Below are 17,383 nucleotides of genomic sequence, written 5' to 3'. Positions count from 1 at the left end.
TCCAAATGTGAATTACTGCTGAATCATGTTTTTTCACAGTTCTCGTCAAATCTAACTAAGGAAATTTGTTAAATATTTTACAGAAAGCAAAAGTGCTATTTTTTACGATTTAGGTTCCGTTTGATCATGAAAATCATAATTTTTCAAAGTTAAAGTTGAAGTTAAAATTGAAGGAAAATTTGTTAAATATTTTACAGAAAGCAAAAGTGCTATTTTTTACGATTTAGGTCCCGTTTGCTCATGAAAATCATATTTTTTTCAGAGTTAAAGTTGAAGTTGAAATTGGAATTGTATTTAACCATAAATATAAATTTGAGTTGTTTTGAAATTTTAAGAGAAAAAAGTGAAAATAAATTTTACTTGTTTTCACGTTTTGTTTTAAAATTTTATGAGAGAAATAAGAGTGAAAATAAATTTTACTTATTTTAACTTTTTTCAAATTGTATTTAGAATTTTCATGATTAAACACATTATTTTCACTTTTTTCACTAAAATAAAATAATTTTCTGAAAAAAAAAAAAAAATTTCATCGTCAAACTTCTACTTAAATGACAGAACTGCTCAAAGATTTATATTTATTTTTGAGTGGTTCATCTGTGTTCATATTTTCTCTTAAGTCTAAACATAGACACCACTTTAGAGCAAATTGAGTTCAACTAAACCCATTGCTTTCTGCTCGATTTGAAATACATAATCAAAAAAACTTTATGCAATATTCAAATTTGATTCATGATCACTATATATAAATCCTAGATTGATATCTGTCAATACAGGGCTACAAAATGCACAAAATAATAATCAACCAACAAAATCATGCAATAATTGCCCTTCAAACTGACGATTTGGTGCTTCAAATCCACCACCAAACATGAATCCCTCATTACTTGCATCGATACCAAAACGTCGTGCAGCATTTCTTGGAAAGGGATCTGTTGATAAACCCCCAATTCCAGTTCCATTATTGTTCTGATGATGAAGTCCCAATGTTAATGATACCCCACCATTTCCACCTGATGATACACTCACTTGATCAATTCCAACTCGTGAACGAGGCGAAAAATTGTCGTATGATAAATTCATATGATCTGTTGGATCATTATTTCGCATTCGCTTTGATGGAACTTGTTGAAATTGTTGTGCTGATGATGTAGATGGATTTTGATCAGATGGAAGTGAATTATTACTTGTGGGGAAATTTACTTCAACGGTATTGTTGTTGTTTTGGCCCCTTTGTGAAGCAGATTTGTGAGCTTGTCTAGTTTCAAGCATGTGTATCTCTTCAACCATAGGCTTCCATAATCTAACTCTTGCATTGATGAACCAGTTAGAAACCTATTCCACAAGTAACATATTGTGTTAGATAATCTACGTGTGAAAAAGGAGTTTTTCTCAAGTCACCCAACTAATAATTATTATTTCTCGTCTCGGAAAGTCACTTTTTGTCGAATAAAATTGAAATCAAGAAGGATGATTTTCTAAATAATAACTATTTATTGAGTAACTATCCGAGAAATCAACCTGTCCAAAAGATCAGCTATCACAGTGTTTAACTAGACACAACTTTTAAAGGGAGTGAAAAATGTGCAGACCTGATTCCTTGAAAGACCAGTCCGTTTGGCCAACATTACTTTGTCAGAATCTGTGGGATAACTGCAACAACATCAACACTAATGAATTTAATTTACAGTTTTTTCAAAATGAATGAAACATTTTCCCATTTTATTCTTAATCAAGGAGAAGTTATCATAGAAACACAAACGTGCATTAAAACATATTTAAAAAGCAATAAAAGTCAAAAAAAATTATAGTCACCTAAATACTATAACATATTTTCTCACAAATTTCAAAATACAAAAGCATAATAAATCCATTAAAAGCATGCATTCGTAAACAAATACATAATAAATCCATTAATAAATGAAAATACTAGTGAAATGGTATGATCCTTGAATGCCGACAAGAAATCTCAGATTTAAACCCTAAAAATTAGTCGTGTTTTCCAATAGGAAGCGCCAAAATCCATATTAGTTGGCCAGTGGGTAAATTAAGGGCACGGAATGCTTGAAGCAAAAGCAAAACAAAGAATGAACGTAGTTCATTAATTCCACATGGATGACATAAAATTGCTACTTGGCTTCATTTTGTTTAACGATATTTGACTAGGCAGTAGGCACTAACTTGGGAAAGAAAAAACTTATGCCACATACTAAAACTGTTCCAAAAACTTAAGCACAACTCAAGTTGACATAACTAGTGGAAAAGACAACAATATCCTTTTGGCCCCAAAATCACCTGGTTCCCACTAACCTTTCCCTCAAAAACAAAAACCACCTTTAACTCTTCCAGTTATCTTTCTCCTTTTCTTATTTTAAGTCCTCTCATCTACATAATGCCCCCTATAATATTAAAAAAACAAAATGAGTCCAAATAAGAGAAACAATGAATGGTGTTTTGCGGTTAGATGATAGTGAAATTTGCTCGCCAATGATAATCAACATGATGAAGATTCAAACAGTGGTAATGGTGGCAGCCTAGATCCATATTTAAAGGGTGATTCTTGTTCAAGAGATAAATATGTCTGATCATGTGGAGGAAGATAAAGATTTAACTGTTCCGTATGGAGAAGAATATGAATATGAGGATGAATCGGTTGATGAAAAAGATGAAGATGCAATGTATGAGGATACCTTTACTAACCAACAATATTTAGAAGGCCCTATTAAAGGTCTGATTTTTGCAAGCGTTGGATATGTCTTTGCATTTTACAAAAAACATAGTCAATTGACATGTTTTGGCATTGTAAATAGTACATCAAACCAAAAAGGTGGTGAATTCATAAGATATTTAATATTTGATTGTGATAAGAATAGAAAATCAACACCAAAGAAGCAAAGTAAAATGATTGATTCCAAATTAAAACTAAATTATTTGTTGTTGCTTAATGGTTGACGTTGTGTTACAAAAGTTATTTCAGAGTACATTCATCAATTGAATTCTTCTTTATCACGCTTTTTGCTCTGACACAGGGAATTAAGTAGGACTTTGAAGAGAAGTCTTATAGCTCACAACATTGCTTGAAATAAGACTTTTAGAGAGTATAAGACTCTTGCAAATCGACGTTGGCGGTCTTTATAGAATGAGGAGTACCCCTAAAGACCGTAGAAATTACATTCTTTAGCAAAAGAGGCTTAGAGATACTAAAGCAATACACAAGTTCTTTTCTAAAATAAATATAGGTCAAGAATGTGAATTTTTTTCTATGCAATCGACATGAATAATAGTGAAACACATTGAAATGCAAATATTCTTAGTATTAATATCGCGAGTTCAATGATGTTATATGCTTTGATACATGAATGGTACACGTCATTTGTGCCATTCATTGGTGTGAATCAGCACAAGCATTCCATACTTTTGGGATATGTTTTTATCACAAGTGAGGATATCGAGACATACAAGTTTGGGTTCTCAACTTGGCTTATGGCCATGGGTAATTCACCTCCAACAACTATTCTCACAGACCAATGCGAGAGTATCAAGTCAGCAATTAGAGAGGTGCTTCCAAATACTGTCCATAGGTATTGCATTTAGCATATCTTCAAAAAGCTACCTTTAAAGCTAAAGGGTGTGAGAAATTATAAAGTTGTCAAAATTGAATTCAAAGTCGTAATCTTTGATAGCATCACAATTGATGAATTTGAGGATAAATGGTCTTAATTCATTGAAAAATATGATGTTGAAAAAAAATTATGGTTCCTTAATCTTTATTTAAATAGGGGGAAATGGGTTTTAGTATTCTTCAAGAATTAATCATAAAATAGCATGGCGTCCATACAAAGGTGTGAGTTAATGCAAGCCTTCTTTGATGGCTATAATAATGGTCGAAACACTCAAATAATTTGTTGAGCAATATGAGAAAACCATGAGTTACAAATATTGCAAGGAATTAGAAAGTGAAGCATCCACCATAAAGACACAATCATCACCTATGTTTGGATTTGAGCAGGAGAAGTGGATGCAAAATCATTACACGCGATAAATTTATCATCTCTTCACAAAGCATATATAAAGATTATTTCACTGTGAAATAGAAACGGTTGAGTATTTTGATGCAGGGAAGAGAGTTGAGAAGTATACTATAACTGATTTTTTAATAAAGAGTAATTATCATTGAAATCAATTTGTGTTCAATCTGAAGTATAGACCTAACGATAACTATTTTGATTGCAATTGTAAATAATTTGAGATTGAAGGGATTTTTGCTGCCACATTCTCAAGTTAATATCATACGAAAGGATTAAGACCTTCCACAATAGGAATATATTACGTCGATGGAGAAGAGATGTAATTCATCCATACTCGAAGATCTTCCTAAGGCAACCGAACAATGATGGATGAAGTCAAAAAGAACAATGCACTCAAGAAATGGTTTGATAAATATTGTGATCTTACATTGGACAATGATGTTAAATGCATAGACTTCATAAATATTTTGAAATCATAATTTAAGCATATTTAGATTGGGACGATAACATTTTTGTCTCAAGGGATGGTGGACCAGACTCGAATGATAATGCAACATTCATAAGAAATTCAATGAAAGTTCATTTAAGTGGAAGGCCTAAATCTGTACCATCTTCAGCGGGTCTCATGTAATACTTGGATGCTAAATGTATCTTTGCAACTATTGCTACTTCAAAAAATTAAATGAAGCACTCCCTAATCGATAAACATACTTTTACCATAACACTTCCACTTTTATTGTCTCTACCATCCCTTCTACCTCCCCTATTACCACTTTTATTGTCTCTATCGACATTATTTATATTCGCATTTCCACCCCATCTCCCATCATCCCTCGTACCTTGCCTACTACTCCTCTCATAAGGTATATTCTCATAATTTGTCCTGCATTATCTACTATCTCTCCTAAAAATATTTTCACGTGCAGATCTATTCCTGTTGATCGGAGGTCTTCCATGTGAATGAACTTTTTTTATTTCTTATAAATACTACATCATTATCCAAGTCAAGTTCACCATAATTTAGGATAGCCATGTCTTCATCCCAATCGAGCTTTCAAAATAATTTTGAAGTCCATATTAACGTCACTGTATAAGATAAGATCACAATTTCTATCAAATCATTCCTTAAGAACATTGTATTTTTTAAACTCATTCATCATTGTTGGGTAGCCTTTGATAAAGAATTTCTTCAAGTGTGGACGAATTACATCTCTTCTCCCCCAACTTTCGATTTGACATTGTCTTAAGAGTGTGGCAACAATCAATCCTTTCATTTTTAAAGTATTTATAATTGTCAATAAAATATTTATCATTAGACTTATACTCCACAGTAAACATAAATTGATTTTCATGATAATCATTCTTTATTAAAATAGTTATACTATATTTCTCTACTTTCACCAGTTCATAAAAATCCTCATGCCTTTTTATTTCACAGACAAACAACCTTCATATATGCTTTGTGAAGAGATCATAAATTGCTAGCATGTAATGATCTTGAATCTGTTTCTTTCAAGCAAAATCTAGATATAGGTGGTGATTGTGTCTTTCCGGCGAACACTTCACTTTCTAGTCTTTAGCATATTTGTATCTCATGTCTATACAAACTATTTCTGAATATTTCAACCATTAATATAGTCATCAAATATGGCATGCATTGACTCACACCTTAGTGTAATGACTATGCTAGTCCAAAAGTAATGCTTGAGGAATACGATAACCCATTTCTTCCTTTCCAAATAGAGATAGTGGACACATCATATTTTTTAATGAATTGAGCTCATTTATCCTCAAATTCATCAATAGTGATACTATTAAAGATTACGAATTTGAATTCAATCTTGACAACTTTATAATTCCTCATATCATTTAGCTTTAAAGATACTTTTATCTATGGACAGTGTTTGACAACACCTCTCTAATTGTTGTCTTGATACTCTCACAATGATCTGTAAGAATAGTTGTTTGAGGTGAATTGCTTATGGTTGTAATTCAAGTTAAGAGCACAAATTTGTATGTCTCGGTGTCATCTCTTGTGATCAAAGAAAATCCCAAGAATATGGGTTGTTTATGCTGATTCACACTACTAAATGAAGCTAATGGCATGCACCATTGATTCAGAAAGTAAGTTGTACCAATACATATAAAACCATTAAACTCGCGATGTGCATGCTTGTAATGTTTGTGAACCCATACTACATTTTGATGTCTGCCACTATTATTATGTGTCTATTGCATAGAAAAATTCCTCATCCCTGACCTGCATTTCAAAAAAGACTTCGTATATTGCTTCAACAACACTTGACAATGTTCTTAATCTCTTTTGTTGAAGAATGTATTTCTACAGGCACCTCATTCTATTAGGGTCACTATCTTCGACTTGCAAGAGTCTTATGCTTTTTCAAGGTCTTAATCTTTAAATGTCATAAGCTAAAAGGCTTCTCTTTAGAGTCTTGCGCAATTCCCATGTGGTATAGGAAAAAAACGTGCTAAAGAAGGATCCAATTAATGATTGTATCTTTAAATTACTTTTGTAACATGATATGAATCATCAGACAGAAACGAACAATTTATTTTTGACTTGTAATCAACCCTTTTACTTTATTTTTTAGTGTTGATTTTCTATTTTTATCACAATCAAATGTCGAATACCAAACGAATTCACCACCGATTTTGTTTGATGATAATTTTACAATACTAAAATCAGTTAATTGACTATGCTCTTTGTAAAGTGCGGAGGCAGATCCAACACTTATAAAGATAGACAATAAAGTTATCCTCATGCAATGCATCTTCATCTTCTTCAACTCATTCATCCTCATATTCATATTCATATTCATATTCTTCTTCGTGTGAAACAGTTAAATTTTCGTCTTCCTCTATTTGATCAAGTTTGGAAAACCTTTATCGACACTTTCCAAATATGAATCTGAGTTACCACCATAATGATTGTCTGAATCTACATCATGTCGATTATTTTTCGCAAGCAAACTTTCACTGTCATCTAATATCAAAACACATCATTCAAAATTTCTCTTATTTGGCTATGGTACTTCTTTGGATCCATTTTATTTTTAAAATACTTAGGAAAAGTCGGTGCAATGCACGAGCCCAATATCTATCCTAAATTAATATTATAACAATAACCATACGTGGCATTTATTGAATTTTGAAATTTAAATAAATTTATTTATAAGAGTAAATTTTTGTATATATTCTTAAAATATTTTGAATTATCAATTATTGTAATTTACGACTCAAATATATATATTTTTTTTCAAAAATTTAATGCATGATCTAAATTAAACTCTATAAATATATAAAACTGATAATAAAGAGTGTAAAAGCAAAATTTAGTAGGCTTATATTTTTTAGAAGAGTGCAAACTTTATTGGTCCAATAAATACTCTAATAGAGGTGCAGCTATGTTCAAGAGGCTAAAAAAATATTATTGTCATTGAGGATCAATCTTGAGAACTCGAACACGGATAGTCAAGCTTAAATCACCAGGCCAATTGGCCAAAGCAGCTTACACATTAAGGAAGCACATATATTGACGGTGAGTTGTGTACTTCTCTTTTGTCTATTCTCTGCTATTAAATAGTTCTATTATCAGGGGAAATTTTGTAGATGAGAGGACTGAAAATCAGAAAAAGAAAAAGAGAGAAACATGAAAGGGTTATAATTGGCAAAAAGTAGAATAAAGGTGTTGGAAGAAAGAGGAAAAAATATACAAACATATTTTTGTTTTGGAGAGAAAGGTTGGTGGAAACCATACGGTTTTGGAGCGTAAAGGGTATTGTTGTCTTTTGCACCAGTTGTGCTAGGCTATGCGAGACTGAGATTCCAAATATGGTAATTAGGAGTTTTTTGACAAAAACATGAGTAAAGAATGCCACAAGAATGGGGAAGTACAGTACGGGTCTTCCAGAACCCTTGAACTTCGATGTGATATATGCTAAGCTCTTTGAGAAATTCACTGAAATGAACATATAAGAAATTTTATATTCAAATTCACAACTCATAAATTTTATAAATTTTAAATATTAAATCTGTCCATATTAAAATGAAACACATGATGAAGTAGGAGGACTTACGGGTGCAAGAAATGGTCAAACAACCAAGCCCTGAGAACTGTTACAGCACGTTCCGGTAGGCCTCTTTGCGGTCGCCAAGCAGGCTGATGATGCTCAACAAATCCAGCATTGTGTATTGCTATTGCTCTTTGGAAATTATTATAATTTAGCTTGTCTTTCCCAACTAATTTTGTAGAGGTAGAATCATCACAATTTATTTGACTACTATGACTATGAGATTTAATTGTGTAGTTCATTTGGTCACTAATGGCCTTTTTTAGACACCTAAAGTGTTTGGACAAGGCTTTTATAGATTGTTTAGCAAATGGGGCTGCATTCCCAAGTCCAGGAACTGATTCAAATGATGCCACTACTCCTTGTAGCTGTTGATAATATTGCTTATACCTTTTGTATACCTGAAAAACATATCATCCAAAATGATTAATTTTTGTCAAGTACATGCAATGAGAAATTTCCTTAATATCATAGATATTTGATTAAGCATGAAGTTTAAAGAATTAAAAAGGCTGCCTTTTATCATACAGACTTACGCTAAAAATGTGCTTATAATGTAACAAATTGTCCTTTAAATTTTGTGATCTTACACGTGTCCCATTAAAGAGTTATTCTATATATCCGTTTTAATTTATTTGACAATGTTTAATTGAATTCGGAGTGTAAGAAGGACTTCTGAAATTTATGATCGAAATCAAGACAAAAACATAGATATTTGTACAACTATAAATTATCTAATTATAAATAAGATGAAAAGTTTAAAATTAAATTACTTCTAAATAAGTGTAACATTTGGGATAAAAAATTTTTAAAAAAGTATAAAATTTAAATTAGGACAGGAGTATTAAATGTAGAATATGACATGCGTCCTTGAACAGACAAGAAAGAAAAGAAAAGTCAAATGGTAGTACTTTTGCTTTATATAAAATCATAAATAAGTGCAAAAAAGTTAATCCAAATATGAATACATATGTCAATTAAATACCCAAGAATAACTCTTAAGGGGTCGTTTCGTTGAAAAAAAATTATTTCGGGATAATTAATCCCGAGATTAGTTATCCCACTATGTATATAAAATAATTTATACCAGCATTATGATGTAAATAGTGGAATAAATAATATCGATACTATTTAATACCTCACACCAAATATAAGGGACGACCCGGTTCATACCTACTCCGTAGGTGTCGGGGAGGGAGGGACCACTCCGGGCCTGACCTACGTGCCCTCACCCCAGCTTCGCTGGATGGGCGTTTCGAACCCCCGACCCTGGCACACCACGGTAAGCAAGCTTACCGCTGAGCCAAGGCCATCCCTCCCCTCACACCAAATATAAAATAAAATAATTCTTCATTTTATCTCGGAACTATTTATCTCTTATACCTCACACCAAACAACACTTAGTTTCATATTACCACATTCAATGTCATATATTCCTATACTCCATAAAGCTATTAGAGCTCACTTTCATTCAGAACAGATCGAATTACAAGAAAATACCAAGTGTTTTGAGCAATTGATCATCACTGGTATCAAAATCACTTTTTTGTTGTGTCAAATTAATGGTGGTCACAAATATTAAAATCTTTCCTATTTTATAGGCTAAATAAATCAGTTTTAGAGAATGATTAATTTTTAGTCTTTTCATCTTCCATTTTCTTCAATGCATGTGTATTAATTTTAATGAATGTTTTAAATGAACATAATTAATAAGGTAATGATTTTAAATACTTTAATGTCATTGATTAATAGTATTTTATAAATTTATAAATGAGGAAAATTTAAGTAAAAAGCTCAACACTCTCAACCCCTAACTCTTGATCATCCCACCCCTACGACCCTCACCTCAGTCCCAACCCTAACCTACTCCCATAATATTTTGATAGATTACAGATAAATATTCTATGGATAATATTTCTTTTATTTATTTACCAATCACTAAAAAGTATATAAGAAACTCACTTATTTTCGACCAACAAAACATTTCCTACCGAACACACCTTGCATTCGGTTTCAATGGCTTTGTGAAATCCTTCAGATAAAACGACAAAACAATTTAATTTTAGAAGCTGTTCAATGGTGTGAAAAAGAAAAAGAACAAGAAGTTTTGTCGTACTATAAGACTAATTAAGCTTTTCTGGCCTCAAGTGCCTACCCTTAGGTGTCATGTAGGCAACAGGTCCGATGGGAAGCCTAAACATTACTGACTTATTAGCTACAAGGCCTACAAGAGAATTAACTGACCTTAAGTAGTTGGATAATATTTGGGTGAAGTTAAAAACTAAAAGGTACTCATTTGGTAAAATGAACGAGTATTTGGAAGTCTAAAGTCGTGCTTACAACATAGATTTCACAAGAAAAAAGAAAAGAGATAGTTGATAAATAAATATCATCATAAACTTGACATTAAATTATAATTTTGATCTTAAATTTTGACAGTGCACAAATATGACCTGTAACTATTCAAAACTGCACAAATATGACCTCCGATCGTACGTGACAAAATGCGTGTTTAACACGCAAAACTGAGCGCGTCCGACTTAAAATCTAAGGGCATAATATATAAATATGACCTTAAACTTTGATAGTGCACAAATATGACCTTTAATTATTCAAAACTATACAATTATGACCTTTAAATGACTTTTCACTATTATTTTTTCATTATTTTCGGCTCAAAGATGAAAATGACATCTAATTTCTTTTGTCATTGCGGAAAAAGAGCAATATTGAAAATTTATTAACTAGGTGGGTCAGCCCATACGAAAAAATCATGCAAGTATGTATATATATTATAAAGCAGAGGGCGAATTTAAGTTATAATATATCTAAATATAATTTATTTAAATAGTAAATTAAAGATGAAACTATAATAAAAAAATCATAGTTTTAATAAAACGTTATTAAATTAACGATATTAAGGTTAGTCGTAGTAGTATATTAAATTAATGTTATCAATTTAACGTTATTACAATGTAATTAAATTAACATTATTAAAAAGATTAAATTAACGCAGGGACGGACCTATGTGGTTGTTATGGGGTTCACCCGAACCCCCACGGTAAAAAAATTACGTTAAATATTTAAGATAGAAAATTTATATTTATGTACGTATATTAATGTTGAACCACATGAAACAAGATAATTAGATAGCCCAGTGGTGTATTTTGCTCTTCTTGGGCGCTTCCTTAATCCTACTGCACGGATTCGATTTTTTAATTAAAAAAATGTTAGGTATTGCTGTTATAGAAATAAATAAAATAATAATAATAATAATAATAAAAATGATGCTGTTTTAATACAAAAAGCAAAATTTTAACAGTGTACAAATATGACCTTTTAACTATTCAAAATTGAATAAATATGACCTCCCTTCAAGTGCGCCCTTTTAACGACGTGACACCGTGTGATTGGATTACCTTTCCACGTAGGCGCGAGTGAAACTCACGCATGGGATTGCAAAATCGGAGGTCATATTTGTTCAGGTTTTAAATAGTTAAAGGTCCTATTTGTGCACTATCAAAGTTTAAGATCAAAGTTATAATTTGGTATCAAATTTAGGATCATATTTATCTATTATCTCAAAAAAAAAAAAATTGAAAATATTTGGAAAATCATTACATATTTCATTTGAAGTACGATATTTGCAGTTAGTGACGGCTAAACGAACATATGCAAATACTACTTACTATTTATTCCCAAACGGGGTAATTAATTTCTACGAAAGCGAAATGCATTTGGTTACTTGATAGAAGTTACAATGCCTTGATTAACCAACATCTTACAAGTCTATCAGTGGCGAATTAATGTTCGAAACATTTTCGAGTCCATTTCGTTTTGCATCCCTAAACACATAGGATATCTTCTTTCGCAAGAGAATAAAAAAGTTATATCACAAATCATAAAATAGAATAGGACAGGATGTAAATCATAAAAGATGGCATATGTTAGAGGTGCAATGCGCAACGAACTCAAACATTTTCAGCATAAGTTCATATGCTTAAAAGATGGCATATGTTAGAGGTGCAATGCGCAACGAACTCAAACATTTTCAGCATAAGTTCATATGCTTAAAAGATGGCATATGTTAGAGGTGCAATAACACAACGAACTCAAACATTTTCAGCATATGTTTTAAAGCACATAGCATGTTTTCTTGTGAGAGAATGCACAATCAGTAATACTTAAAAAGGAGTTAGTAACTCAAATGATCATTCAACTTCGAATTTTTATCTTTGATTCTTACTTCAAAAATCACTCAACTATTGATTTTTATCCTATAATGTCACACAACTTCGATACATATTTCAAAAGTTACTCAACTATCATATTTTTACTCTAAAAATTACTCAACCTATTTGATTATTTTTTCAAAAGAATTTGATTATGTGAAATTTCTATTTAAAAATAAAATTCCGCAATATAAAAAGTACTATTTCTTTAATGATCATTTTATTCTTAATTTCCTAAATTAATATTTCTCCCACATCTATCTCATTTTTCTTCTCCTTCTTACTTTCTTCCCAAAATTTTTTCCATAACTCGAACATTTGTCGTATAATCTAGAAAATTAATAATTACAATTGCACGAAATAAAATTACTATCATATTTTATTTTTGTATTTTATTTTTATTTTTTCTTTACCCAAAAAAAATAATAAAGAGGAACAAACGAATAGAAAATAAAATAAACTACAATATCCTATGCATCCCCTTTTTTTTTCCTTTTTAAATACTTTATAAGTTTATTTTACTTCTCTTCTTTTGCCCTCTTTATTTTTTTATTTTTTAAATATATAATAAAAATAAAATGTAAATATGATAGTAATTTGATTTCGTACAATTTTAATTGTCGATTCTTAGAGTATAATGTGTAATTTATAAAAAAAATTATGGGAAGAAAGTGAAAAAACAAAAGAAGAAAAATGAGATAAAGGAGGAAAAGATATTAATTTAGAGGAAAAAAAATAAAACGGTCATTAAAGGAATACTTTTTATCTTTCATAGTTCTATTTTTAAATAGAAATTTCACATAAGCTAATTTAATTTTAAAAAAATAATTAAATAGGTTGATTGACTTTCTAGTAAAAATGAGTTAGTTGAGTGACTTTCTGAGATAAAGTCCGTTGTTGAGTGACTTTTAGGGGTCGTTTGGTGTAAGGAATTAAAGCACATAATACCAGGATAAAATAATAGTCCCGAGATAAAATTTTTGATGCCTTGTTTGATTGCCTAGTTCGGGATAACTTATCCCGAGATTAAAAAATAGTACCGGAATAAGTTATCTCACCCTTTGGATGGTATAAGTAATTCCAACATACATAACCTTGGGATAGAGCCATGAAATGACAAAATTATCCTTCAAATCCTTTGATTATAACTTTTCAAATATATATATATATTACTACTATGTATAAGAGAGAATGTGAGATTTTGATAATCCTCACATCAAATTTTTTTGTCAATTTTATCCCTAATTTAAATTTTAATTACTCTACAAATTTTATTCATTTTGATAAATTTGAACAATAATATGAGCTTATTAAATGCTACAACAGTGATGAGTCATAAAAAAATAATAATGACACCATAAAAACTATTTGTACAATCAAGTTCAAAATTGCTACAAGAATTTATTGTCTTTCTATTTTATAGAAATATTTATTAATCTTACTTTAATTTTTTAATTTTTCTAACAAATTTATCATGGACAAGTAATTAAAATATTTTGACATTCCCTTTCTAACTTAGTGCATGCTTAATTATTAAATAAAAAGTTATATGTTATATATAGCTAAAAATATTTGAAAATTTAATTTTAAGAAAATATAATTTAACTCTTCAAATACTAATGATACAAAATAATGAAAAATGAGAGTAATTCTTTTTCACATTTTTTAGTGATGAATTCTTTTAACAAAAAATGAGATTATCAACAGTTTATAGAATTTAGGACAAAATAAGTAGTTTAACATGAACTATTAAAGCTTCATACATGTTTAAGAAATATCAACATAAATTTCTTAACATATATTTTTAGAAAAAAAGAAACTACTAAAATTGAAAAAAAAAAATTAACTTCTCAATTTCTTTTGTATGGCTTGATATGAAGGAAAATCTACAAAAATATTTTGTTGAACCAAGTTTTTTAATTATTTTAATTAAATTCTGTCGTATTTATAAGTTAACATTATTAATGTTATCATACAACAATTTTCAGTGTTAAATATTTATTATATCACTTTTAATGTTAGAATTTTTTTTTTCATAATAAATGAGTGAATTAATATAAATTTAATTGAAAAAAAACTTAATGAAAAAGAATTGAGAAAAAAAATGATGAAGTTAATTCAACATAAGATAAAACTTATTAAGCTATATAAGGTGAAGGGTATTTTTGTAAACAAACTATCTATTCTTAAAAATAAAATACAATGCACATTATTTTTAGTACCACAAACCAAACAATCACTAAAAAAATAATAGGAGTACCAGAATAATTAATCTCAGGACAAGTAATCCCGGTATAACTAATCCCAGTATAACTTGTTTCCCAACCAAATGACCCCTTAAGATAAAATCAAAGTTGAGTGACTTTTTTTAAGATAAAAATTGATAGTTGAATAAATATTTGAGTTATTAACTCCACATGTTAACATCTTATATATGGTATAGCAACCTCTTGGAATCACTGAATAGAATTTTCAACAACTCCAAACAAGTGATTGAGTTTTAATGTTTCGATGAAATACAATTGTTGTCAACACGAACTAAAGGCTAGCTAAAGAAAATATGTTAATTTAAGAAGATACGCTCAAAAAAATAGTAGAACTTTTAACTTGGGCTTCAATTTCTTAAAAAGGAAAATAAGAAGAAAGAAATGAGGTCCTGAATAATTTGTCCCTATGGTAAGTATATATTTTCTTATAGATTCCCCCTGATATATGTATCCTCATTCACAATATACACGGCCTAACTAAGCTTCATTATAAGCAATCAGAAGTGGCTTTCTTCAGTCACTTAAGGGCACCAATCTTTGTGCATATATTCCCTATCAATCACCTTTCTTTTTCTTCCAAAAAGATGATTTAGTGATCGAACTGTTATGCCTGAAAAGCACAGGCATCAACATATACCTAATAATAAAACCAAGACTCAAAAGAATTTAATTTGTATGTGCTAAAAAGCATATATAAATTATTGATACTGCATGTTGGCATGCCTTAAAGGATGAATGTTTGGTTAGATAACACATAATAATCTACAAAGAAAGAATTAAATAAGAATACTGTTCACTTAGAAATAAAGCGTACAAGATTAGACATGACTTGGTCGAAGTTTATTAAAAAGAGCAGTTGAGTTAGAAATTAGAAAAGGGTACTTAGGAGTTATGAATAACCCTAAGAATTTTTATTTTCTTTTTAAGTTCTCTAAGTGGAAATTTGAAGTACTCCTCAAACTAGTCTTTCAAATTTCAAATCTAAAGTAGAAATAATGGAGCAAATTGTAAAACAAGGTCTCATTCAAAATAATCTAAAATAACATTTCAAAAGCCTGACATCAAATTCTATGGCCAAACTGTTATACTAGCTAATAGTTTAGAAATGTAATAAGTTCTATATAGGTATAATCACACAAATAATAGTGTATTACTAAGCTACAGAAAATAAGTTAAATACCTCATCAAGCATTGAAACTAAGTTGGACTTGTTCCTCCTGTGTTCACTTCCATCGTCATCAGATGCATCAGGTGAAAGATCCATCACTACAACATCATCAACTTCTACAAATTTCTCAACATAAGTACCCTTATTATTATTACCCACATCACAAATTTGTTCCATCAACTGTTCTGCAGGCTTCAAGAATCTTGATCCCTTGAGAATTGAAGCATACCCAGTAAAAGGTCCAAGAATAGTACTACTATTACTCTTTGATGACAACTCATTATTACAATAGGCCGCGGCTGCCGCGGCCACAAATAATGATGAGTCGTATCTTTGTAAATTCAGCTCAAGCGGAACAGTACTATTACTAGTACTTGTCCTAATTAGTTGGTTCTGATGATGAGGCTGATATGATAAAGATAAAGACAAACCTTGACCCGTACTAACATAATTATTACTAGAATTATTATTATTGTTGTTGTTGTGAGTAGTAGTAATATTTGGCTCATGAGCTGCTGATGATATTTGTTCTTGTTTATATACGACGTCAAAAGTCGATTGCTGGGTGTTATAGAGAAAAGCGGGGGTGTTATCAATTTCTTGAAAAGAAGAGGATATTTGTGGATCCATAAAATGAAGGGATTTTTGTTTATTATGTGATAGAAGAAGCAAATCTGAAGGGTTTAGGAGTGATTGATCATTGTAAAAAGAAGGGAAAACAGTGCAATCGGATACTCCACCACGAAGCCTATCTCTACGACTTTGTTGTGGCACATGGTATGCTTCAAATCCTTCTGCAGCCATTGAACACTGTAGGGAAAGAGGGGAAGAAGCTAGCACTGTAGTACTGTATTTTTTGATGGATTGAGAAAGAGAGAGAAGGAGGAAGGAACAGTGGAAGAAATGTGAGGGGGTGTGATGGGATATTGATGATATGAAAGGCTATTATTATTATAACTATCTAGCTAGCTAGGTAGCTCATCATATCTTTCACTTCTTAGCTGCAAGAGAGGACTTGCTGTTAATTCAGTCAGGGGTCGTTTGGTTTGATTATAATAGAAAGAAACACCTACTCAATACTACTATTCTTCAAAGAAACCTTTTGATTTGACAAATATTTATTTTTTATTATAAATAGAAAGATTTTGAAATTTGTTGTGTTAAATCAAACCTGATATATATGCGACTAAAAATATTTATGAAAATTTATTTTAATTATGGAATTATAATTTTTTTATTAGAAAAAACTAAAGTAGATGTACCATTAAATTGAGGCACATTTTCCATTACCGCACGAGGAAATGAAATCTCTCTCATTATACATGTATAACATTTTACTCCTTATCTTTTAATTCTTCGCTCCCTCCATTTAAAAAAGAATGATCTACTTTTCATTTTAATCCACTTAAAAAATAATGATTTCTTTTCTTTTTTAACAAAATTTTAATTTCAACTTTCCACATGACATGTCTAGGACCACAAGATTAAAGGATATTTTGTTACATTTGACATAACTTTAATTTAAGGCTACAAGATTTAAAAGTTTTATTTATTTTCTTAAACTTTTTATAAGTTAAAATAGATCATTCTTTTTTAAATG

The 17,383-nt window shown here is 30.3% G+C and overlaps 1 protein-coding gene across 1 annotated transcript; it reads right to left on the bottom strand.

Moving 5' to 3' along the window:
* Nucleotides 1-544: 544 nt before the first annotated feature.
* Nucleotides 545-16,887, bottom strand: LOC107846013 (BEL1-like homeodomain protein 9). Its single transcript, XM_016690540.2, has 4 exons — nucleotides 15,796-16,887; nucleotides 8,123-8,517; nucleotides 1,590-1,650; nucleotides 545-1,332 (listed from the first exon to the last, which is right to left on the bottom strand). The coding sequence occupies exons 1-4, from the start codon at nucleotides 16,585-16,587 to the stop codon at nucleotides 799-801; spliced, it is 1,782 nt and encodes a 593-aa protein (XP_016546026.2). The 5' UTR covers nucleotides 16,588-16,887; the 3' UTR covers nucleotides 545-798.
* Nucleotides 16,888-17,383: the final 496 nt, after the last annotated feature.

This window comes from Capsicum annuum, chromosome 10 (assembly GCF_002878395.1).
Source record: "Capsicum annuum cultivar UCD-10X-F1 chromosome 10, UCD10Xv1.1, whole genome shotgun sequence".
Classification (NCBI taxonomy): domain Eukaryota; kingdom Viridiplantae; phylum Streptophyta; class Magnoliopsida; order Solanales; family Solanaceae; genus Capsicum; species Capsicum annuum.
The sequence above is the reverse complement of the archived record's forward strand: the minus strand, read 5'-3'. Positions and strand labels throughout refer to the sequence as shown.

Excerpts from the sequence above, each read along its gene's own strand:
- LOC107846013 (XM_016690540.2), bottom strand. The coding sequence starts at position 16,587 with ATGGCTGCAGAAGGATTTGAAGCATACCATGTGCCACAACAAAGTCGT. Across the intron at positions 8,518-15,795 it reads TAGTTTCAATGCTTGATGAG|GTATACAAAAGGTATAAGCA; the intron begins GTATTTAACTTA and ends TATGTTTTTCAG. Across the intron at positions 1,333-1,589 it reads CTGGTCTTTCAAGGAATCAG|GTTTCTAACTGGTTCATCAA; the intron begins GTCTGCACATTT and ends CTTGTGGAATAG.